At 42.3% G+C, this 26453-nt stretch overlaps 1 protein-coding gene across 1 annotated transcript; it reads left to right on the forward strand.

Annotated features, from left to right (window-relative positions):
* The first annotated feature begins 1348 nt into the window (after positions 1 to 1348).
* Positions 1349 to 26328, forward strand: tm9sf4 (transmembrane 9 superfamily protein member 4). Its single transcript, XM_041799092.1, has 18 exons — positions 1349 to 1440; positions 9017 to 9127; positions 9228 to 9327; positions 9415 to 9571; positions 9647 to 9791; positions 10057 to 10180; positions 10954 to 11075; positions 11352 to 11463; positions 11587 to 11657; positions 11755 to 11887; positions 13454 to 13535; positions 15595 to 15670; positions 15916 to 15999; positions 16191 to 16366; positions 16451 to 16514; positions 20876 to 20995; positions 23872 to 23961; positions 25954 to 26328. Exons 1-18 carry the CDS (start codon positions 1423 to 1425, stop codon positions 26101 to 26103), a joined length of 1935 nt encoding a protein of 644 aa, XP_041655026.1. The 5' UTR covers positions 1349 to 1422; the 3' UTR covers positions 26104 to 26328.
* Positions 26329 to 26453: the final 125 nt, after the last annotated feature.

The following is a 26453-nucleotide window of genomic DNA, read 5'->3' on the forward strand; positions in this document are numbered from 1 at the left end:
AAGGGTTATTAAAGGGTTAATAAAGGGTTAATAAAGGGTTAATGAAGGGTTGATAAAGGGTTGATAAAGGGTTAATGAAGGGTTAATGAAGGGTTAATAAAGGGTTAATGAAGGGCACGTTGGGCTCCGCCCACATTGGGCTCCGCCCCCATTGCACACTGCATTGAGGGGCTTCTTTGAAATCTTGAGGAAACTGAGCCGCAGTTTTCAGTTTGGTTTCTTTAAATAAATATTTTTTTTGTCACAGTTGTTCATTTATGATGTTAAACGCTTGGAATTTTTTGTTTTTTTATGTCGAAACGTAAGACTTGTAAAACTTGTGAATTCTGAGTTTATTTTTTTTTACTTTATAATCTTGAACCTGTTTTGTTGTTTTTTTTAAACGGTCTAAATTTTTAAATCTTTCAGTTTGGCCCTAACACGTTTATACTTTTCTTGTTTTTAAAACATAAACATAAAGTCACAATGTCGGGTGTCCATACTTCACGTATGCAAATTTTCAAACCGCAAGATAAACGTACGCGGCGGTAATCTTGGAATTAGCGTGTGAACTGATGAAAACGGTTTGTTGAAAATCTCTCTGAGATTCTCCCGAGACGAGATTTCGATGGAGCAAACTGATGAGGTCATCACAACAGGATCTCCTGACTGGTTCGCGTATCCGGGCCGCCGCCAAAGAGGAACAGACCGCCCCCGCAAGGCCTTTTAGCATTTAGCATTAAGCAACACTTACCAAACAGATCCGTCCTGCTCTGCTGCTGGTTTTATTCCCTCTCTCTCCAAACTATCAGGGTCAGACTCTGGGTCTAACACGTATCAAAATTCGCCATCATTTACTCAGTCGGACCGGTTCATTCAAAGTTTACGAGTACTAGCCTAGCAATATAGCCACATCGGGGGGGGGGGCGGACACAAAACATTGAGTCCTGTCGCTGGCCATCCCCCGGAAAATCAGCCAATCGGAGGAAAACAAGTCCGTGGGGGGGGGGTTAAAGGGACAGCAGCGAAAACGAAGCGTTTCAGACGGAGGTTAAACTCAGGGCTTTCAGGACGCCAGCGTGAGAAACAGGAGTAAACGCGTGAAGCTACTATCAGAGAGATGGTGGAAAGCCTTGAAAAAAGGCAGAATACCCCCTTAAATATATGTGTGCGTCTAATTTGGACCGTGTCAGAGCAGACAGGGTCCCGGCCCTACCTGGGATCTTTGGCGCCCCCGTAGGGGTGCTGAGCCCCACGTTGAGAACCACTGCTGTTTCAAACAGCGCTCTCATTTCTTATATTAGCACATCTAAACTCTGCTGGCTTTAGCAGACAGCTGTATCCGGCCCACATCTGCAGGAGTGTCTGATTAAATATTTAATTATTATCGCTGATCCAAAAACCGACATACTTCCGGAACGTCACTAATGACACGTATTCAAAATGGCGGCCGCGGATATGGTGAGTGAAAGCGAACTCTTTTTCTCCAAACTCTGCTGTTTTTATCCCGAATCTTTTATCAGACTAACCCGCAGAGATTAACTCGGGACAGGGTAGAGGTCTACCTCAGTCTGTGGACTCAGTATCAGAGTTAACCCGGGTCAGATTTAGCTCAGTTAGCTGCTGTTTGAATCTGACGGTTCGGCTAACTGCCGGTGTTATGGTTCAGACAGTGACCGTGTTACCTGGTGACCTTTCGCCGAATGTGTTCGTGTGGTCGCAGGTAAATAATGTTTATTTATTGATTATTAATTACAATCTTAAAACCTGTTAAAACGTGAATCTGTGATTAAAAACCAACCACAGAGGCGCTAGTGAGGACGGCGTCTGTCATCATCGTCACCAGATAACTCGGTAGCTGTTTAAACCACAACCGTGCCAGACCGATGTTAGCTTGCTGTGGCTCCTTGTGTTCGCTGTCAGAAAGGTTCAGGGAGATAGAGGTAGTTAATGTCTTTAATCTGGATTATGAGGATGTCTGCGATTAATCCGAAGCACCTCTATGTTCTGTTATCAGACTGTCATTAATTAATCTTAATTTTTAAACTGTCATCCGGGTTTTAGAGCTCAGAACCCAGCTAGCCGAAGTTTGGTGTGTTAGCTTTAGCGGTTAGCTCCTGTGTTGGTCTCTGAGTCACAAATGAGCAGAAATATTCAAATAAAGACAGAAAATCAGGTAATATCAGATGAAGACAGCAGGACTGGTAACACAGACGGTCTGTGAGGTTTTTATGAAACTGCCTGATAGATTTAATCAGGATAAGTTTAGCTCAAACTCTGGTTAGCTCTCTGATTCCTCCACAGGTTCATATCACCATCAGGATTTATTGGTCTTCACCCATACGGGCTGATTCTGGGGTTTCAGAGCAGTAGCTGTATTTACTGGTTTATTAGGATCTGACCGGCGCTGGTGAGGAGTCAGAGAATCAGCAGAACTGAGTCCAATAAAAGAAACCTGTCTTTAGGGATGCAGGGTAGTCATCAGGGTCCATACATTACCAGGCCATAGTGCATTTTATATATTTTTATCATCCTGATAATAAAATATTAACCCATGAAATCCACCGATAATAAAGGCGTTAGTTTTCTTTCTCACAAGTCTACACATTCTGAAACAGCAGGTGGCGCCGGGGAACACGATCCGCCGTTAATCACCAAAGAAGAGTGAGAAGCCTCAGTGCTAAGAGGCTAATGACCTATGCTAACAACACAACAGATCTGTGAGCCACTAACGGTCAGCGTCCTCTGGACGTCAAAACGGAGCGACGGGAGCTGCTAGCGTTAGCCGCCAGCGTTAGGACCAAGCCAACGGCCAATACCAGGCAGAGTGCTGATTCAGCAGATACTGGAAACTGCAGACAGTTTGTCAGAGCCAGAGGGCCGAGCTAATAAAGACCAGATCAGTCCGACGGTCTCCTGATCCCTGCCTGTTTGAAAACATTTAAACCTTTCAAAACCGTGGATGGTTTTAACGGTGTCTGGCGTGGAGCACGTAGGATTACTGATGAACTTCATCACCCCCCATCACTGATCTACAGCCAGACGGAAGAATCAGAGTGTTTAAACTCACCTTGTCAGTGATACACCTTCAGAGAAGACCATAGCTGTGCCAGCCTGGTCAGTAAACGCACCAGAGAGAGACGGTCAGTAAACGCACCAGAGAGAGACGGTCAGTAAACGCACCAGAGAGAGACGGTCTGTAAACGCACCAGAGAGGGACGGTCAGTAAACGCACCAGAGAGAGACGGTCTGTAAACGCACCAGAGAGAGACGGTCTGTAAACGCACCAGAGAGAGACGGTCTGTAAACGCACCAGAGAGAGACGGTCTGTAAACGCACCAGAGAGGGACGGTCTGTAAACGCACCAGAGAGAGACGGTCTGTAAACGCACCAGAGAGGGACGGTCTGTAAACGCACCAGAGAGAGACGGTCTGTAAACGCACCAGAGAGAGACGGTCTGTAAACGCACCAGAGAGAGACGGTCTGTAAACGCACCAGAGAGGGACGGTCTGTAAACGCACCAGAGAGAGACGGTCTGTAAACGCACCAGAGAGAGACGGTCTGTAAACGCACCAGAGAGACGGTCTGTAAACGCACCAGAGAGAGACGGTCTGTAAACGCACCAGAGAGAGACGGTCTGTAAACGCACCAGAGAGGGACGGTCTGTAAACGCACCAGAGAGAGACGGTCTGTAAACGCACCAGAGAGGGACGGTCTGTAAACGCACCAGAGAGGGACGGTCTGTAAACGCACCAGAGAGAGATGGTCTGTAAACGCACCAGAGAGAGACGGTCAGTAAACGTACCAGAGAGAGACGGTCTGTAAACGCACCAGAGAGAGACGGTCTGTAAACGCACCAGAGCGAGATGGTCTGTAAACGCACCAGAGAGAGACGGTCTGTAAACGCACCAGAGAGGGACGGTCTGTAAACGCACCAGAGCGAGATGGTCTGTAAACGCACCAGAGAGAGACGGTCTGTAAACGCACCAGAGAGAGACGGTCTGTAAACGCACCAGAGAGAGACGGTCTTTAAAACTATTTCTGTTGTTTTTACTGGTGGAACGTAAAACTGAACTCAAACAACCCTCAAAGACCTTAACTAGTCCTAGTCTGGATCCATCAGGACCTGGAGACAGCTCTCCACACCTTAATGAGTCCTAGTCTGGATCCATCAGGACCTGGAGACAGCTCTCCACACCTTAATGAGTCCTAGTCTGGATCCATCAGGACCTAGAGACAGCTCTCCACACCTTAATGAGTCCTAGTCTGGATCCATCAGGACCTGGAGACAGCTCTCCACACCTTAATGAGTCCTAGTCTGGATCCATCAGGACCTAGAGACAGCTCTCCACACCTTAATGAGTCCTAGTCTGGATCCATCAGGACCTAGAGACAGCTCTCCACACCTTAATGAGTCCTAGTCTGGATCCATCAGGACCTGGAGACAGCTCTCCACACCTTAATGAGTCCTAGTCTGGATCCATCAGGACCTGGAGACAGCTCTCCACACCTTAATGAGTCCTACGCCCTGTTTACATGAGAACGCCGTTTTGGTGCCTGAAAACAGAACAATTTGGAAACGGGCTCCAGGGTGGAAGTTTTTAAAAAGGTCTCCGTCTCCGTGTAAACAGGGAAAATGACACTTAATGAAAACGCGCATGCGCACTACGGCTGCAGTCAGCTGTCAAGCGCGATTGTCCCAGCACGCTGAACCCAGCCGTGGCAGCTGGAGCCGTATAAACAAGGCCTTAGTCTGGATTGCTGCGGTGCTCTTCATGTTGGCTTCTCCCAGTCCTCAGTCAGATATCTTTAGCCTGGTCCACATGCAGCTGCACACCTTTAACTTGAAGAACCTGAACAGCTGTTAAACGTTTGATGTTTGTATTTAAAGCTCTGAATGGCCGTTCCCATTAATTGAGACTGGAACTGTCGGGGAGCGTGGCAGGGCTTGGAGATGTCCAGGTCAAAATATAAACACTGCAGTGACCCAGCCTTTTCAGGCTCTGGAATATTCTCTCCTAGATTATCTCAGATGAAAACTTCACACTGATTTATTCAGGATGGATGTAATACCCAGTAGTGTCCTTAAAGTCCGTCTGTACTATTGCTTTATTTGTTTGGGTTTGTCTTGTGCTGTGTTTTTAATGCTATTTGATTTTTTTGTAAAGCACTTTGGTCAAACACATACACTTACACCCACACACACACACCCCTTCATAAACTTAGCACAAAACATAATGAAATGTGTGTTTAGTAGATTATTTCTTTGTTGTAACAATGCTTCTTGGCAATAAATCTTAAACCGTTGGAAGGCCTGTTTTTTACCCTTTTATATGGAGCCAAATTTGTAAGGAACATGCATTTGTGGGATGAGCAGCAGAGCTGAGTATGTGGGTTGTGACCATGAAAAATTAGCCAGATCTTCTCTACAAATGCCAAACAGCTGATTCTGCTGTTGCTATTAGCTCTTGATATTCAGATACTGACACACAGAAGAACTGTAATACAATACAGTATTGGTACAAGTCCAGTTTTCATTCAGCAGGAGAAGTGCCTGGAACTCTATAGACTGATATTTACAGCTGATACAGACTGATATTTACAGCTGATATAGACTGATATTTACAGCTGATATAGACTGATATTTACAGCTGATATAGACTGATATTTACAGCTGATACAGACTGATATTTACAGCTGATATAGACTGATATTTACAGCTGATATAGACTGATATTTACAGCTGATACAGACTGATATTTACAGCTGAAATAGACTGATGTTTACAGCTGATGCAGACTGATATTTACAGCTGATATAGACTGATATTTACAGCTGATATAGACTGATATTTACAGCTGATATAGACTGATATTTACAGCTGATACAGACTGATATTTACAGCTGATATAGACTGATATTTACAGCTGATATAGACTGATATTTACAGCTGATATAGACTGATATTTACAGCTGAAATAGACTGATGTTTACAGCTGATGCAGACTGATATTTACAGCTGATACAGACTGATATTTACAGCTGATACAGACTGATATTTACAGCTGATATAGACTGATATTTACAGCTGATATAGACTGATATTTACAGCTGATATAGACTGATATTTACAGCTGATATAGACTGATATTTACAGCTGATATAGACTGATATTTACAGCTGATATAGACTGATATTTACAGCTGATATAGACTGATATTCACAGCTGATATAGACTGATATTTACAGCCGATATAGACTGATGTTTACAGCTGATATAGACTGATGTTTACAGCTGATACAGACTGATATTTACAGCTGATACAGACTGATATTTACAGCTGATATAGACTGATATTTACAGCTGATATAGACTGATATTTACAGCTGATATAGACTGATATTTACAGCTGATATAGACTGATATTCACAGCTGATATAGACTGATATTTACAGCCGATATAGACTGATATTTACAGCTGATATAGACTGATGTTTACAGCTGATACAGACTGATATTTACAGCTGATACAGACTGATATTTACAGCTGATATAGACTGATATTCACAGCTGATATAGACTGATATTTACAGCTGATATAGACTGATATTTACAGCTGATATAGACTGATATTTACAGCTGATATAGACTGATATTTACAGCTGATATAGACTGATATTTACAGCTGATATAGACTGATATTCACAGCCGATATAGACTGATATTTACAGCTGATATAGACTGATATTTACAGCTGATATAGACTGATGTTTACAGCTGATATAGACTGATATTTACAGCTGATATAGACTGATATTTACAGCTGATATAGACTGATATTTACAGCTGATACAGACTGATATTTACAGCTGATACAGACTGATATTTACAGCTGATATAGACTGATATTTACAGCTGATATAGACTGATATTTACAGCTGATACAGACTGATATTTACAGCTGATACAGACTGATATTTACAGCTGATACAGACTGATATTTACAGCTGATATAGACTGATATTTACAGCTGATATAGACTGATATTTACAGCCGATATAGACTGATATTTACAGCCGATACAGACTTATACTTACAGCTGATATAGACTGATATTTACAGCCGATATAGACTGATATTTACAGCCGATATAGACTGATATTTACAGCCGATACAGACTTATACTTACAGCTGATATAGACTGATATTTACAGCCGATATAGACTGACATTTACAGCCGATACAGACTTATATTTACAGCTGATATAGACTGATATTTACAGCTGATATAGACTGATATTTACAGCCGATATAGACTGATATTTACAGCCGATACAGACTTATACTTACAGCTGATATAGACTGATATTTACAGCTGATACAGACTGATATTTACAGCTGATATAGACTGATGTTTACAGCTGAAATAGACTGATGTTTACAGCCGATATAGACTGATATTTACAGCTGAAATAGACTGATGTTTACAGCCGATATAGACTGATATTTACAGCTGATATAGACTGATATTTACAGCTGATATAGACTGATATTTACAGCTGATATAGACTGATATTTACAGCTGATACAGACTGATATTTACAGCTGATATAGACTGATATTTACAGCTGATATAGACTGATATTTACAGCTGATATAGACTGATGTTTACAGCTGAAATAGACTGATGTTTACAGCCGATATAGACTGATATTTACAGCTGATATAGACTGATGTTTACAGCCGATATAGACTGATGTTTACAGCTGATATAGACTGATGTTTACAGCTGATATAGACTGATATTTACAGCTGATACAGACTGATATTTACAGCTGATATAGACTGATATTTACAGCTGATATAGACTGATATTTACAGCTGATACAGACTGATATTTACAGCTGATATAGACTGATATTTACAGCTGATATAGACTGATATTTACAGCTGATACAGACTGATATTTACAGCTGATATAGACTGATATTTACAGCCGATATAGACTGATATTTACAGCCGATATAGACTGATATTTACAGCCGATATAGACTGATATTTACAGCTGATATAGACTGATATTTACAGCTGATATAGACTGATATTTACAGCTGATATAGACTGATATTTACAGCTGATATAGACTGATATTTACAGCTGATACAGACTGATATTTACAGCTGATATAGACTGATATTTACAGCTGATATAGACTGATATTTACAGCTGATACAGACTGATATTTACAGCTGATATAGACTGATATTTACAGCTGATATAGACTGATATTTACAGCTGATATAGACTGATATTTACAGCTGAAATAGACTGATGTTTACAGCCGATATAGACTGATATTTACAGCTGAAATAGACTGATGTTTACAGCTGATATAGACTGATATTTACAGCTGATATAGACTGATATTTACAGCTGATATAGACTGATATTTACAGCTGATACAGACTGATATTTACAGCTGATATAGACTGATATTTACAGCTGATATAGACTGATATTTACAGCTGATACAGACTGATATTTACAGCTGATATAGACTGATATTTACAGCTGATATAGACTGATATTTACAGCTGATACAGACTGATATTTACAGCTGATACAGACTGATATTTACAGCTGATACAGACTGATATTTACAGCTGATATAGACTGATATTTACAGCTGATATAGACTGATATTTACAGCTGATATAGACTGATATTTACAGCTGATATAGACTGATATTTACAGCCGATATAGACTGATATTTACAGCTGATATAGACTGATATTTACAGCTGATATAGACTGATATTTAGTAGACTGGTTTTGTTCTGACATGTTTAGCTTGTGTCTTTGTGTCATTCAACAGCAGATATTCAGGTTTTTTTCTGGTCAGAGAGAGTCTTCAGGCGGATCTAATGCTCCTTCTCCTCCTCAGCTCTGTCACTAACACACAGTCAACTGTCTTTGTTTGCCCTGGGATCACTGTTGAACTCTTAATGACAGCTGGATCTTTTCTGTCTGTTTCAGGAGACGTGGTGGGCCCTGCTGCTGCTGTCCCTGTTGCCTGTAGTGCGGCCTTTCTACGTTCCTGGTGTGGCTCCGCGGGACTTTCATGAAGGGGACACAGTAGATATTAAGGTGCAGACCCTCTGAGCATGTTTCAGCCCTTACTGTGACTTGTTGGAGCTGTCCTGATGATGCTGAGCCTGCTTTTTCCCTTCTTTATTGTCTGTTTCAGGCAGTGAAGCTGACCAGCTCCCGTACACAGCTCCCTTATGAGTACTACTCTCTCCCTTTCTGTAAGCCTCCAACTGTCTTCTATAAAGGAGAGAACCTGGGTGAGTGGGTGTCTGCTGAGCTGCTTCTCTTGGCTCCTCTCTGACTGTCTTAGTGAAGCTTCATGTGTGGGTTATTTCCCCGTGTAGGTGAGGTGTTACGGGGCGACCGCATCGTAAACACGCTCTACAGCGTGGAGATGAACAAGGACAGGAAATGTGAGCTGGTGTGTGATAAGAAGAAGCTGAGTGTAGAGGAGAGCAGGCTGGTGGCTGAGAGGATCCAGGAGGAGTATTATGTCCATCTGTGAGTATTCATTCATAAAAATATTCAGAAGCTAGTGCTGAAACCTGCTCTATCTGAAACCTCTCTGCGTTCCAGCATCGCAGACAACCTTCCGGTAGCCACCAGGTTGGAGTTTTATCCAAACAGAGAGGCAGGAGGAGAGGAGGAGCAGAAGAAGGACGTAGTCAAAGATGTCCAGTTTGAGCACGGGTACAGACTGGGCTTCTTCGACAACAACAAGGTACATTCATGAAGAAAAAACCGTCTTGATGCTGAGCCTAAAGGAGAGCAGGCTAAGGCTGGCTTCTATGACAGCATTTCAACATCTTACCACAGACGCCGGGACAGCTGATTTTAACTTTGTGATCCTCTGTATGCTCACACTAGACCACGTTTATCCTGAGGAGTTTGTGCTAAGGATCGAATCAAACATTTCTGTTGTCAAAGAAGCAGGTCTGATAGAAATCACAGATATTTTTACCTGTCCTCTCTTTTCTCTCTCCCAGTTTTACCTGCACAACCACCTGTCCTTCATCCTGTACTTCCACAGAGAAAAGCTAGAGGAGGGCGACGTTCACAACTACCGGGTGGTTCGATTTGAGGTCGTTCCTCAGAGCGTAAAAGTAGACGGTGGGTGTGGGCACGCTCTTGTAAGGTCAGAGTTGTATAATGTCTTTGGCCATATTTACATGAAAATGTTCCACTGAAATTAGAACCATAAATGTGAAAGGTGCAGTGTTTAACACTGTGAATATCAGCGACATTAAACAGCTTCTGGGTCTGATGGTGGAATTAGAAACATCTGTTATTTGACCCTTCTGTGATGCCACAGAAACATGAGATAATCCAGAAATGGTGGAGTCCATGGAGATTACCCTCCAGAACGAGAATACATGGCTGAATTTAAGTTAATAAAAATAAAAACTATTTGATATACTCAGTTCAAACACTATTTTAGATAGAACTACATAGAAGTATTGTTTCATTCATTTGACAGGTCTGTTTATAAATGCTACTTGGACAAATAGTGCAAAAAAACCTGCAACATTAAAGGCTGACATCATTAAAGACAGAGAGGAAATCTGGCTGAAGCTGGGCTTCTGCAGTCTATTTCCTTCCAGCAGTAGACATAGGTGGCCCCTTTTGGAAAGTTGCCCGACCAGTATTTCCCGCTTTTCCAAACTTTGCCAACAAAAGAGGGTTAAAGAAGTAAAGACTGACGGTATATCTGTGTTCTAATAAAGATGGGGCCATGAATAAAGCTGTGTACTCCTCTGTTTGGGTTTGACCGCAGTGATGAAATCGCTGTAATGCCCACCAGTGAATCCCCTCTCCACCCTGTACAGTAAAACTCTGACCACTGTTTCCGTCTATTTCCTGCTGTTTCAACCGTTCGTTCTCAGATCTGAAGGCTGTGGAGAAAGAGAAGACGTGCACGCTGCCTGAGGCCAGCGGCTCGGCCCCCCAGGAGATTGACCCCACCAAAGAGAACGAGGTCCTCTTCACCTACTCGGTGCACTGGGAGGTCAGTGAGTGCTGTAGGGATTTCTCTGACTCAGAAACAGCCGTCAGACTGACGTTAATTCACACAGAGAGTCGCATTTACCACTGATGGGGGGTCATCCACATGTGTTTGGGTTATGACTGTTCACATGGGGACACCAGAGGGGACAAACGGGAACAGACTGGAGGATCTGAAGTGAAACTGATGTTTAAAGTTCTGGTATGACAGAAACCCAATGGGGATATGTGGGGTCAGTTCAGACCGCTGACCGTCAGATCTCCTCTGTTCTCTGTGCAGGAGAGTGAAGTGAAGTGGGCGTCTCGGTGGGACACCTACCTGACCATGAGTGACGTCCAGATCCACTGGTTCTCCATCGTCAACTCTGTGGTCGTGGTCTTTTTCCTGTCCGGTACGTTACAGTCAGGTCTGAGGAGCTCTGAGGGTCAGTCAGTCTGCGCTAAAGTTTAAATAGTCAGTGTTAGATGTTAGCTACAGACGCCAGGAGATGCTTTAACATATTTTAATGTCCCAGGAATTCTGAGTATGATCATCATCCGGACTCTGAGAAAGGACATCGCCAACTACAACAGAGAGGATGACATTGTAAGGAGACACTGTTTTCCCCAGATGTTAGCAGAAAGAATGATTATTTAGCTCATTTCATCCTGAGATCTTTAAATCAGTCTCTTGTCTCTAACAGGAGGACACCATGGAGGAGTCAGGGTGGAAGAACGTCCATGGTGACGTCTTCAGGCCACCTCAGTATCCCATGATCCTCAGCTCTCTGCTGGGCTCTGGGATCCAGCTCTTCTGCATGGTCCTCATCGTCATCTGTGAGTCTCCTTTCTCCGTCAGGAATCACTACCATGGCTGAAAAATGTGGTCAGACCAGTGAGGAGGCGGGGTCTCCTCACCCTGTCCTTCATACCAAACATTCAAACTTTCATCATGAAGCAGCAGAAATGAGTCTGAGGTTGATAATACACTGCCTGGCCAAAAAAAAGTAGCCACCTGGATTTAACTAAGCAAATAGGTAGGAGCCTCCTATTGGATAATTACTTCATGGGCGATTATCTTACAAGTTATTTAACCCCAGCTGATGCAATGAGTAACTTCTCATTTCTTAAACAACCATGTGGAAAGACACATCCTGTGGTCGTGGAAAAGATGTTAGTCTGTTTAAGAAGGGTCAAATCCACTGATCAGTAAGGCTAACCTGAAAAAAAGGCTTCAGTTTGCTAGGGAGCATAAAGACTGGACTCTGGAGGAACGAAAGAAGGTCATGTGGTCTGATGAGTCCAGACTGACCCTGTTCCAGAGTGATGGAGCATCAGGGTAAGAAGAGAGGCAGGTGAAGTGATGCTCCCATCATGCCTAGTGCCTACTGTACAAGCCTGTGGGGGCGGGGCTAAGATCTGGGGTTGCTGCAGTTGGTCAGGTCTAGGTTCAGCAACATTATGTGCCCAGAGAATGAGGTCAGCTGACTACCTGGATATACTGAATGACCAGGTTATTCCATCAATGGATTTTTTCTTCCCTAATGGCACGGGCATATTCCAAGATGACAACGCCAGGATTCATCGGGCTCAGACTGTGAGAGAGCGGTTCAGGGAGCATGAGACATCATTTTCACTCATGGATTGGCCACCACAGAGTCCAGACCTTAACCCCACTGAGAATCTTTGGGATGTGCTGGAGAAGGCTTTGTGCAGTGGTCAGACTCTCCCATCATCAATATTAAAACTAACGCAACACTGGATGGAGATAAACCTGTGACACTGCAGAAGCTAATCTAAACAACGCCACAGCGAATGCTGCTGTAATCACAGCTGAAGGCGGTCCAACCACACGTTAGACTGTGTGACCTTTTTTTGGTGGCCACTTTTTTTTGGCCAGGCAGTGGATATCAGCCCAGCCTTTAAAATAATGTTTATGACAACATGAGGGAGAAAAGCTGTTAAAGAGACACCACTAGTCTTAGCATGTGGCTAACAAGCAGGACTGTAACTGATTACATCCAAACATATGACTGTAATTTACTCCTTCAGACGGTTTTAACCAAGCTAACGGTACTTTTACTAATACTTCAGACGGTTTTAACCAAGCTAACGGTACTTTTACTAATACTTCAGACGGTTTTAACCAAGCTAACGGTACTTTTACTAATACTTCAGACGGTTTTAACCAAGCTAACGGTACTTTTACTAATACTTCAGACGGTTTTAACCAAGCTAACGGTACCTTTACTAATACTTCAGACGGTTTTAACCAAGCTAACGGTACTTTTACTAATACTTCAGACGGTTTTAACCAAGCTAACGGTGGATGGATGGTGGCTCATAGAGCGTGATTAGCAGTGTGATGGCGGCATCTGACAGCGTGTTGTTTGTGTTTTACAGTCGTAGCCATGCTGGGAATGTTGTCTCCATCAAGCAGAGGAGCTCTGATGACCACGGCCTGCTTTCTTTTCATGTTCATGGGGTAACTACCAGACCCTCTTTACCCTCTGTGATAACTACCAGACCCTCTTTACCCTCTGTGATAACTACCAGACCCTCTTTACCCTCTCTAATAACTACCAGACCCTCTTTACCCTCTCTAATAACTACCAGACCCTCTTTACCCTCTCTAATAACTACCAGACCCTCTTTACCCTCTGTGATAACTACCAGACCCTCTTTACCCTCTCTAATAACTACCAGACCCTCTTTACCCTCTGTGATAACTACCAGACCCTCTTTACCCTCTCTAATAACTACCAGACCCTCTTTACCCTCTGTGATAACTACCAGACCCTCTTTACCCTCTGTGATAACTACCAGACCCTCTTTACCCTCTCTAATAACTACCAGACCCTCTTTACCCTCTCTAATAACTACCAGACCCTCTTTACCCTCTCTAATAACTACCAGACCCTCTTTACCCTCTGTGATAACTACCAGACCCTCTTTACCCTCTCTAATAACTACCAGACCCTCTTTACCCTCTCTAATAACTACCAGACCCTCTTTACCCTCTCTAATAACTACCAGACCCTCTTTACCCTCTCTAATAACTACCAGACCCTCTTTACCCTCTCTAATAACTACCAGACCCTCTTTACCCTCTGTGATAACTACCAGACCCTCTTTACCCTCTGTGATAACTACCAGACCCTCTTTACCCTCTCTAATAACTACCAGACCCTCTTTACCCTCTCTAATAACTACCAGACCCTCTTTACCCTCTCTAATAACTACCAGACCCTCTTTACCCTCTCTAATAACTACCAGACCCTCTTTACCCTCTGTGATAACTACCAGACCCTCTTTACCCTCTCTAATAACTACCAGACCCTCTTTACCCTCTCTAATAACTACCAGACCCTCTTTACCCTCTCTGATAACTACCAGACCCTCTTTACCCTCTCTGATAACTACCAGACCCTCTTTACCCTCTCTAATAACTACCAGACCCTCTTTACCCTCTCTAATAACTACCAGACCCTCTTTACCCTCTGTGATAACTACCAGACCCTCTTTACCCTCTCTAATAACTACCAGACCCTCTTTACCCTCTCTAATAACTACCAGACCCTCTTTACCCTCTGTGATAACTACCAGACCCTCTTTACCCTCTCTAATAACTACCAGACCCTCTTTACCCTCTCTAATAACTACCAGACCCTCTTTACCCTCTGTGATAACTACCAGACCCTCTTTACCCTCTGTGATAACTACCAGACCCTCTTTACCCTCTCTAATAACTACCAGACCCTCTTTACCCTCTCTAATAACTACCAGACCCTCTTTACCCTCTCTAATAACTACCAGACCCTCTTTACCCTCTCTAATAACTACCAGACCCTCTTTACCCTCTCTGATAACTACCAGACCCTCTTTACCCTCTCTAATAACTACCAGACCCTCTTTACCCTCTCTAATAACTACCAGACCCTCTTTACCCTCTCTAATAACTACCAGACCCTCTTTACCCTCTCTAATAACTACCAGACCCTCTTTACCCTCTCTGATAACTACCAGACCCTCTTTACCCTCTCTGATAACTACCAGACCCTCTTTACCCTCTCTGATAACTACCAGACCCTCTTTACCCTCTCTGATAACTACCAGACCCTCTTTACCCTCTCTAATAACTACCAGACCCTCTTTACCCTCTCTAATAACTACCAGACCCTCTTTACCCTCTCTGATCAACATTTATTTCGTCTCTGATACCACAGTGAACCCAGACTTTAGCCTTGCTTGCTGGGGCTGGGCACATGCTGAGGTTTTTAAGCAGATCCTGACCTCATGAATGAGTCCTAAGGCCAGTTTTAATGTCAGACTGAGTCTCAGCCTAATCTGGCGTTATTTGTTGTGCGGTATAATGGTGAACTAACCATGGATCAGTACGGCGTGAGCACATAAATCACGTCTGCTGGTTGTCTACATCGTCTGCAGTGGGAGCTGACTTTAACCACCACCTTACACACCTTTGCCTAAAGACGTGTCCATCAGCCTTGGCGAGCTGCTTTAATGATTCTGTTTTGTCCCTCCAGCGTCTTCGGTGGGTATTTTGCTGGCAGATTGTACCGCACACTGAAAGGCCACCGGTGGAAGAAAGGAGCCTTCTGTGTAAGTCAGACCCGGGCTGTTTACTCTTCTATGCTGTGATTTCATTCTAAAACAGGAACACATGTTCATCTATCAGCATGGAGATCACTGTACAGATTTATAGAGGAGTCATTAGTGAGAAACAGGGCAGATGTTGGCTGAACATACCCTCTGTTAGATCAGAGCTGTCAGTAAATCTGGGGTTGTCCTCCCTACATGAAGTAAGAGCAGGTAAACTCATGTTTTTAGTGTCTGTGTCTCTGCAGACGGCCACTCTTTATCCTGCTGTGGTTTTCGGGATCTGCTTCATCCTCAACTGTTTCATCTGGGGAGAGCACTCGTCTGGAGCTGTGAGTATCACGATTTAAATGTCTGCATCAGCTTTAATGAGTTCATTCAACAGCTACCAGCCAATAAGGACAAAAGCTTAAAGCTAAATGGCTGTATTAGCTTTGTGTAGATTAACTTAGTAAAGTTAAAATAGAAAACTGCAATTCTAAAGACTCCTCTAGACCAGCATCATCTCTTCTGGTTCCTTCAGGTCCCATTCACCACCATGCTGGCCCTGCTCTGTATGTGGTTCGGGATCTCAATGCCCCTGGTCTACCTGGGTTATTACTTTGGTTTCCGTAAGCAGCCATATGATAACCCAGTCCGCACCAATCAGATCCCCCGACAGGTCCCGGAGCAGCGCTGGTACATGAACAAGTTTGTAGGGTGAGTCTTCTTTATATTTATAATTTTAGACTTTTGATGGTCAGAGTTTGGAGGTTGTTTGATGGTTTCTCTACCATCCTGTAGGATCCTGATGGCAGGGATCCTCCCGTTTGGAGCCATGTTCATTGAGCTCTTCTTCATCTTCAGCGTGAGTATGAACATAGATCTGATCAGAGCCTCTGTTTGATTATTATATGGCAACATAAACACCCATTTAGAGAGGACACCATATGTAGCTCAGTCTTCTCTGGAATCTGCTGCTCCCAGATTCATGTACCAAATGTTTGTTTTTAATGTTTAAGTTCACGTACCAAACAAATGTTTGTTTTTAATGTTTAAGTTCACGTACCAAACAAATGTTTGTTTTTAATGTTTAAGTTCATGTACCAAACAAATGTTTGTTTTTAATGTTTAAGTTCACGTACCAAACAAATGTTTGTTTTTAATGTTTAAGTTCACGTACCAAACAAATGTTTGTTTTTAATGTTTAAGTTCACGTACCAAACAAATGTTTGTTTTTAATGTTTAAGTTCACGTACCAAACAAATGTTTGTTTTTAATGTTTAAGTTCACGTAAACAAATGTTTGTTTTTAATGTTTACGTTCACGTACCAAACAAATGTTTGTTTTTAATGTTTAAGTTCACGTACCAAACAAATGTTTGTTTTTAATGTTTACGTTCACGTACCAAACAAATGTTTGTTTTTAATGTTTAAGTTCACGTACCAAACAAATGTTTGTTTTTAATGTTTAAGTTCACGTACCAAACAAATGTTTGTTTTTAATGTTTAAGTTCACGTACCAAACAAATGTTTGTTTTTAATGTTTAAGTTCACGTACCAAACAAATGTTTGTTTTTAATGTTTATGTTCACCTACCAAACAAATGTTTGTTTTTAATGTTTATGTTCACGTACCAAACAAATGTTTGTTTTTAATGTTTACGTTCACGTACCAAACAAATGTTTGTTTTTAATGTTTATGTTCACGTACCTAACAAATGTTTGTTTTTAATGTTTACGTTCACGTACCAAACAAATGTTTGTTTTTAATGTTTAAGTTCACGTACCAAACAAATGTTTGTTTTTAATGTTTATGTTCACGTACCAAACAAATGTTTGTTTTTAATGTTTATGTTCACGTACCAAACAAATGTTTGTTTTTAATGTTTATGTTCACGTACCTAACAAATGTTTGTTTTTAATGTTTATGTTCACGTACCAAACAAATGTTTGTTTTTAATGTTTATGTTCACGTACCAAACAAATGTTTGTTTTTAATGTTTATGTTCACGTACCAAACAAATGTTTGTTTTTAATGTTTACGTTCACGTACCAAACAAATGTTTGTTTTTAATGTTTATGTTCACGTACCTAACAAATGTTTGTTTTTAATGTTTACGTTCACGTATGAAACACCGATTGTTTTTTAATCCCTACGTTCATGTACCAAACGTTTTTTTTTTTTTTAAATCTCTATGTTCACATATGAAACTCACATTTTGTTTTTAATCTCTATGTTTACTTATGAAACACGTTTTTAATCTCTACGCTCACCTACAAAACGTTTGTTTTTAATCTCTATGTTCACGTAACAAACAACCATCATTATTATTCCAGACTTCGTTTGTTTTTTGTTTTTTTTTGTTTTTTTTGTGATGGTCAGGTTTCAAACTGATGTTTACATCTCCTCAGCATGTTCTGGTAAAACTGATCGTTAAATATCAGGTCATCTTTAAATATCTGGGTATATGGGTCACACATAACACCTCTACAAAGCGAATTTCCCCTCTCTCATAGAGTCTGTGTAACAAGATTTTGAGCTCTGGAACCTATTACCATTGTCATTAGGAGGTAGAATCAACACCATTTAAATGAATGTACTACCTAGATTTTTATATCTATTTCAGTGTAAACCTCTATTCTTGACAAAATCATTTTTGTGGTTTTAGATAAGTTAATATCCTCATTAGTTAGTTAGTTAGTTTATTTTATTCAATCATAACACAACACCAAACATTTTGCACAGTATAGACATTTCAAACAAAATCAATAGTCATGTGTTGAATAATGAATGAAAAGGCATAGGCAGAAGCATACTGCTTATAAAAGCCTATCCTACATTTTTAACTTTTTAAGCTACTAACTTCCAGCAATGCAAAGAAACAACAACAGATAATCAGTCACACTTATACGCTTCAAAGATAGCTTTACAAACCATTTTCTTGAAAACCAAAAGAGAATTACATGTTTTTACATTTATACTGGCATCATTCCAGAATTTAACTCCAACAATGGAAGCACATCTCTTTTTCATACCTTTTTTAGCTTTTTGCACAATAAATTTACAAACACCTCTGAGATTATACGGACTCTCCTGAATTGAAAAGAACCTCTGTACTGAGTCAGGGAGCATTTTTGACTTTGCTCTGAACATCATTTGCATTATTTTATAATAAACCAAATAACAAATCATAAAATTTCATAACATGAGAATTTAGAAAAAGTGGATCCGTATGAGCATAGTAATCAGCCTTATTGATGATGCGTATGGCTCTTTTTTGTAGTTTTATTATAGAATTTATGGTCGTTTTAAAGGTGGATCCCCACAATTCCACACAATAAGATATATAGGGAACAATTAATGAGTGATAGATTAAATGCAAGGCCTTAGAATTTAATACATTTCTAGATTTATATAGAATTGCAACTGACTTTGAAATTTTCCCTTTAATGTATTCAATATGTTGTTTCCATGTTAACTTTTGGTCGATCACAACCCCAAGGAATTTGGTCTCAAAAACTCTTTCAATGTCATCATTACAGATTTTTAGTTTAATATTACCATCACTTTCCTTTAGATTCCCAAAAACCATAAATTTTGTTTTCTTAATATTTAAAGATAATTTATTGACATCAAACCAAGTTTTGAGATTTCCCAGCTCCCTTTCTACACCACACAAAAGTTCTTTTAAATTCTTACCATTCATTGCATTCATTTGGAACAAGAAAAACCCACAAATTCGAAAAAGTATTTTGCAGAGACATCGAGAACATGGAGAACTGTCCATGCCTAATTTTCAGTTTTATTATTATACTGGTTGAATCAACAAACGATACGGGCCCTAAATGGCTACAATTGGAGACCTCGTCTTGTGGACCTGCCTCATTACATGCTCTTTGTTCTGTATTTCCAGTACCTGAACCCATTATCACATAGTTAGTGGACCCAGCGGGGAAAAATACCTTGAAGATATGGGCACAATTCAGACAAACTTTTTCTCTTCATGATTTATGGATAAATGCCCCTATAGTAAGGAATAATATGTTTAATCCCTCTATTATAAATGGATCTTTCAGTACCTGGACCAGTAATGCTTTGGCCAAGTTGAAGGACTTGTATCTTGACAAAAATTTTGCCTCATTTGAGCAACTTAGGTCAAAATATAAAATTCCTAACTCCCATTTCTTTAAGTATCTTCAAATCCGTAGTAATCTCTTCTTCTCTTTTTGAACTTAGATCCTGCTCAAAAGGGTTTTTTTGGAAAGTCTATACTCTTCTCGTTTCCTATAACCAAGAACCTCTGGTCCAATTAAAGAGACAGTGGGAAGAAGAATTAAAGGCACATTTCCCTGGAGACATATGGCAGTCAGTAATAGAAAGGATACAATCATCTTCAGTTTGTCTAAAACATAAAATTATACAATTTAAGGTTGTTCACAGACTGCACTGGTCTAAAGCCAGGCTGGCAAACTTTACATCAGGTATTAACCCTAACTGCAGCACCAGCCACCGTATCACACACGTTTTGGCTTTGTTCAAAATTGAGAGGTTCTTAGTTAAATATTTTGTTTTCTTTTCTGATTTTGTAGGATTATCCATAGAAACTTTTGCCATAATAGCAATATTTGGAACAGTGCTGCAAGATCTCAAAATCAATTCACACAACAAAAATGAAAGCATTTTCTACACTGGCAAGGAGAATTATACTGCTAAAGTGGAAGGATAGATTTCCTCCAACCTTCAACACATGGATCAGAGACCTCATGAACCATCCGACCTTAGAGAAAACGAGGTACACTACAAGAGGATGTGCTGGTAACTTTTATAGAATCTGGAAACCAGTTTCTAACCAGGTGGAAAAGATGAACCCCTTAGATGTTTCAAATGTATAAATGTATAGGATCCCTCCTGCCCTTTTTATTCTAAATTTTTTATATATATTTATTTTTCATTTTTTACTGTTATTATTAGTGTTATTATTATTGTTTTTGGTTTTGGCTCATCTGCTTTTTTTGTTCATGCTGGTCATTATAAATGGTGTAACAGGGAAAGTGGGATGAGAGTTGGTGGTTATGTTTTGTACAGAAAAGACGTATGAATGTGGCTTAAGTTTGTAAACTAATTCAGATACGCTGATTAAAAGAAAATATCAGGTCTCATCATTAGATGAGGATAGAAAAGTGTCGATCATACTGACATACTGTTGGTCTGTGTCGCCCCCCAACAGGCCATCTGGGAGAATCAGTTCTACTACCTGTTTGGCTTCCTGTTCCTGGTGTTCATCATCCTGGTGGTGTCGTGTTCTCAGATCAGCATCGTCATGGTTTATTTCCAGCTCTGTGCAGAGGTGTGTCTGGGTTTGAGTCTGGGCTTTAGTCTGGGCTTTAGTCTGGGCTTTAGTCTGGGTTTGAGTCTGGGTTTGAGTCTGGGTTTGAGTCTGGGCTTTAGTCTGGCCTTTATTCTGGGTTTGAGTCTGGGCTTTAGTCTGGTCTTTATTCTGGGCTTTAGTCTGGGCTTTAGTCTGGGTTTGAGTCTGGGTTTGAGTCTGGGTTTGAGTCTGGGCTTTAGTCTGGGTTTGAGTCTGGGTTTGAGTCTGGGATTTAGTCTGGGTTTGAGTCTGGGCTTTAGTCTGGGTTTGAGTCTGGGTTTGAGTCTGGGCTTTAGTCTGCGTTTGAGTCTGGGTTTGAGTCTGGGCTTTAGTCTGGGTTTGAGTCTGGGCTTTAGTCTGGGCTTTAGTCTGGGTTTGAGTCTGGGTTTGAGTCTGGCCTTTATTCTAGGTTTGAGTCTGGGCTTTAGTCTGGTCTTTATTCTGGGCTTTAGTCTGGGCTTTAGTCTGGGTTTGAGTCTGGGCTTTAGTCTGGGTTTGAGTCTGGGCTTAAGTCTGGGTTTGAGTCTGGGCTTTAGTCTGGGTTTTAGTCTGGGCTTTAGTCTGGGCTTTAGTCTGGGTTTGAGTCTGGGCTTTAGTCTGGCCTTTATTCTGGGTTTGAGTCTGAGCTTTAGTCTGGTCTTTATTCTGGGCTTTAGTCTGGGCTTTAGTCTGGGTTTGAGTCTGGGCTTTAGTCTGGGTTTGAGTCTGGGCTTTAGTCTGGGTTTGAGTCTGGGCTTTAGTCTGGGTTTGAGTCTGGGCTTTAGTCTGGGCTTTAGTCTGGGTTTTAGTCTGGGTTTGAGTCTGGGCTTTAGTCTGGGTTTGAGTCTGGGCTTTAGTCTGGGTTTGAGTCTGGGCTTTAGTCTGGGTTTGAGTCTGGGCTTTAGTCTGGGTTTTAGTCTGGGCTTTACTCTGGGCTTTAGTCTGGGTTTGAGTCTGGGTTTGAGTCTGGATTTGAGTCTGGGTTTGGGTCTGGGCTTTAGTCTGGGTTTGAGTCTGGGCTTTAGTCTGGTCTTTAGTCTGGGTTTGAGTCTGGATTTGAGTCTGGGTTTGAGTCTGGGCTTTAGTCTGGGCTTTAGTCTGGGTTTGGTTTTGGGCTTTAGTCTGGGCTTTAGTCTGGGCTTTAGTCTGGGTTTGAGTCTGGGTTTGAGTCTGGGCTTTAGTCTGGGCTTTAGTCTGGGTTTGAGTCTGGGCTTTAGTCTGGGCTTTAGTCTGGGTTTGAGTCTGGGCTTTAGTCTGGGTTTGAGGCTGGGCTTTAGTCTGCGTTTGAGTCTGGGCTTTAGTCTGGGCTTTAGTCTGGGTTTGAGTCTGGGTTTGAGTCTGGGCTTTAGTCTGGCCTTTATTCTGGGTTTGAGTCTGGGCTTTAGTCTGGGTTTGATTCTGGGTTTGAGTCTGGGCTTTATTCTGGGTTTGAGTCTGGGCTTAAGTCTGGGTTTGAGTCTGGGCTTTAGTCTGGTCTTTATTCTGGGTTTGAGTCTGGGTTTGAGTCTGGGCTTTAGTCTGGGCTTTAGTCTGGGTTTGAGTCTGGGTTTGAGTCTGGGCTTTAGTCTGGCCTTTATTCTGGGTTTGAGTCTGGGCTTTAGTCTGGTCTTTATTCTGGGTTTGAGTCTGGGTTTGAGTCTGGGCTTTAGTCTGGGCTTTAGTCTGGGCTTGAGTCTGGGCTTAAGTCTGGGTTTGAGTCTGGGCTTTTGTCTGGGCTTTAGTCTGGGCTTTAGTCTGGGTTTGAGTCTGAGTCTGGTCTTTATGTGTATCACTGATCCAGGTCAGGCACATTTTCAGATCTGATGGATGGATCTTTATACAGAGAAAGACTAGAACTTAAGCTGACCCTACCTGAGGCTGAACTCCTCTGGGATCAGGTACAGACCTCTCAGGTACAGGTGCAGACCTCTTAGGTACAAGTACAGACCTCTCAGATACAGGTGTAGACCTCTCAGGTACAGGTGCAGACCTCTCAGATAAAGGTGCAGACCTCTCAGATACAGGTGCAGACCTCTCAGATACAGGTGCAGACCTCTCAGATACAGGTGCAGACCTCTCAGATACAGGTGTAGACCTCTCAGATACAGGTGCAGACCTCTCAGATACAGGTGCAGACCTCTCAGATACAGGTGCAGACCTCTCAGATACAGGTGCAGACCTCTCAGATACAGGTGCAGACCTCTCAGATACAGGTGCAGACCTCTCAGATACAGGTGCAGACCTCTCAGATACAGGTGCAGACCTCTCAGATACAGGTGCAGACCTCTCAGATACAGGTGCAGACCTCTCAGATACAGGTGTAGACCTCTCAGATACAGGTGCAGACCTCTCAGATACAGGTGCAGACCTCTTAGGTACAAGTACAGACCTCTCAGATACAGGTGCAGACCTCTCAGATACAGGTGTAGACCTCTCAGATACAGGTGCAGACCTCTCAGATACAGGTGCAGACCTCTCAGATACAGGTGCAGACCTCTTAGGTACAAGTACAGACCTCTCAGATACAGGTGCAGACCTCTCAGATACAGGTGCAGACCTCTCAGATACAGGTGCAGACCTCTCAGATACAGGTGTAGACCTCTCAGATACAGGTGCAGACCTCTCAGATACAGGTGTAGACCTCTCAGATACAGGTGTAGACCTCTCACATGAAAATGCTTCAGGTGTGCAAAGGTGTAGATTTATGAAGCAGTCCAGTAAAATGTTAGAGTCTGGATCATGACATCAGCATCCACGCTGACCCTGACCTCCGTCTGCAGTACACCAGTGGTGTTAAAGAGAGAAAGATAAAGCCTCTGGATTATTTCAACTCTGTGAGGCGTGGTTAACCTCAGAAATAAAGATTATTAACCCTTGGTTTCTCTCTGCTCTGTCAGGATTATCGGTGGTGGTGGAGGACGTTCCTGGTCTCTGGAGGCTCGGCCTTCTACGTCCTCATTTATGCAGTTTTCTACTTCATCAACAAGGTAAAGTTAGAATTTTACATTCAGAGGGTTTTCATCCTCCGTTACGGCCTGTTAGTTCCTGAGGTTCAGCAGAGGTGGGACACGTTTAAAACGTTTCAGTTCTCACTCGTCTTAAAGAAAAGATCAGCTAATAACTGGACAGTTAAACTAAAATATCAGATTGCATTCTGGGAAAGAGAGACTGTGAGTGTGACTTAAGATTAACCTCAAAACCTAAATGTGATTATGATAATAAATCAGAATGTCTGCAGGGTCTTAAAGGTATTAAAATCACTTTAGTGAAACCCAAGGCTTTTACAGCCTCCTCAGTACAAGACTGTGTGTTCCTTTAGCTTTCAGACTGATCTGAGGTTAAAGGCTTTAAACTGCTCTGAAATCAGAATTGAAGGGTATTACAGATATCCTCAGATGGGCAGTTCTACCTTATACCCAATCATACCTCACCTAAAAATAAAGTTTATCTATAAGTGTTGAAAGTATATCACTAAAAAAACAGCAGGTTTTCTCTGGTCATTCAGGATGAAGGATTCTTTGTGTATTACTGTCTGAAGGGACGCACCGATGAGTTAGGGTTGACGGTGCCACAGAGTAGCGGGCTGTCAGGTTAAATAAGTAAACATGACTGAAGTAATAACCCGCTCAGCGGACTAGATAGAGGAGCATCCGTCTGGTCTTCCAGAGAGAACGTTCCCTGTTGGATGAAGCTCCTGGTGGATCTGGGTCAGATCGCCTCTGTTTTCTAGCTTTTTGCTGGTTTACCAGAGTATATCTTTATTTCTGGGGAGTTGTTGTGTTTTTTCCTTCGCTAACCTGTGGATTATGAACTTTGCTTGGTTGCGTTGATTCACAGACTTAAAAAGACTGAAGGACACTTCAGAGAGGTGGCTTAGTTTATTCAGAAGTCAGGTCTTAGTTTTGTTGTAGTCATGTTTCCTCTGCCTTAGACCAGCTCATACCATCAGGTGTTTAAATGTGGTCTGCTCTAAGTTTATGATGACTTTATGGTATTTGATTCACAAGACCCTGGGTTAGGGTTACCCTCTGACTGAACTCCTGTAAATATGTCGGGACAGTTTTGCACATATATACGGACGCACAGATACTCACGCGCCATGGCGCAGGCACGGCACGGTGACAGTTCTGGCACGGCGGTCTTCTCTAAAGTCAAACTGTTAGACATGCTCCGCTGGCTCCAATGTGACCTTAGACAACGTGAGTTTAAAAAGGCTCTAACTCTTCTACCTAGGTGTAGATCAGTGATTAGAAATGATTACGCACACCCACAAGTGCTGCACACGTCCTGCTGCAGACATGACAGGTACAACATAAACCACTGAGGGTTTGTAAAAACGCTTAAACTTGTCTTTACCCATTTAATGTGAAATATAGATGAGATTATCCACTGCTTTATGCGCTAAAGTATTCTGTAACTTTTAATAAGATCATCATAAAGTTAACACTCAGCAGGACGGAGCTCAGCCTGTTTAGCTTAAATAATTCACTTCTGCTCCTGTAAACGCCTCCTTTTATTCTAGACTCCAGCATTTTGATAAAGGATTAGATGAAGCACTGCAGAGGCCCACTTCTTTCCTAAAATGTGTTTTTAAATACTGTATCGCCTGTTAAATGTTTATTTTCTCAGCTTCTCTGTTCAGCTGACTGTCACATTGACATTCACTGTTTTAGGGTTGAGTTCTCTAAGAAGACCGGGCTAGGGTCAGGTTTTAGGGTTCAGTTCTCTAAGAAGACCGGGTTAGGGTCAGCTTTTAGGGTCAGGTCTCTGGGTTCAGGTCTCTAAGAAGACCAGGTCAGGGTCAGGTTTTAGGGTCAGGTCTCTGGGTTCAGGTCTCTAAGAAGACCAGGTCAGGGTCAGGTTTTAGGGTCAGGTCTCTGAGTTCAGGTCTCTGGGGTTCAGGTCTCTAAGAAGACCAGGTCAGGGTCAGGTCTCTGGGGTCAGAGCTCTAAGTGTTCTCTGCCTGTTGTGGTCCTCAGCTGGACATCGTGGAGTTCATCCCCTCCCTCCTGTACTTCGGCTACACCGCCCTCATGGTCCTGTCCTTCTGGCTGCTGACGGGGACGATCGGCTTCTACGCCGCCTACATGTTCATCAGGAAGATCTACGCCGCCGTTAAGATCGACTGATGGTGCCACGGCCGCCGTTGTCCTCTTCTTCTTTGGTTTTTGTCACTTTGAGTTTTTTAATGTACATATTTTTTATTCTCCGTGTCTACGAGCACTGACTGTGGAGGGAACGGGCGCGCCTGCTCTTTACGCGCTACAGCCCCCCTACTGGCCTCGTGGGGGAGAACGGCAGGATGGCAGGGGTACGGCAGCTGTTTGTGTCCCCCATCCTCCCCCATCACTTCTGCCCCCAGGACAGAGACCTAGAGGAGCGCCATCCTCTGATTGGACTGTGTCTGCTGCACACAGCACAGTGGGCCAAAGCTTGTCAACCTTTTCAGCACATGTCTCTTTAAGTTATGAGCTCTTTA

Source organism: Cheilinus undulatus, linkage group 11 (assembly GCF_018320785.1).
Source record: "Cheilinus undulatus linkage group 11, ASM1832078v1, whole genome shotgun sequence".
NCBI lineage: Eukaryota > Metazoa > Chordata > Actinopteri > Labriformes > Labridae > Cheilinus > Cheilinus undulatus.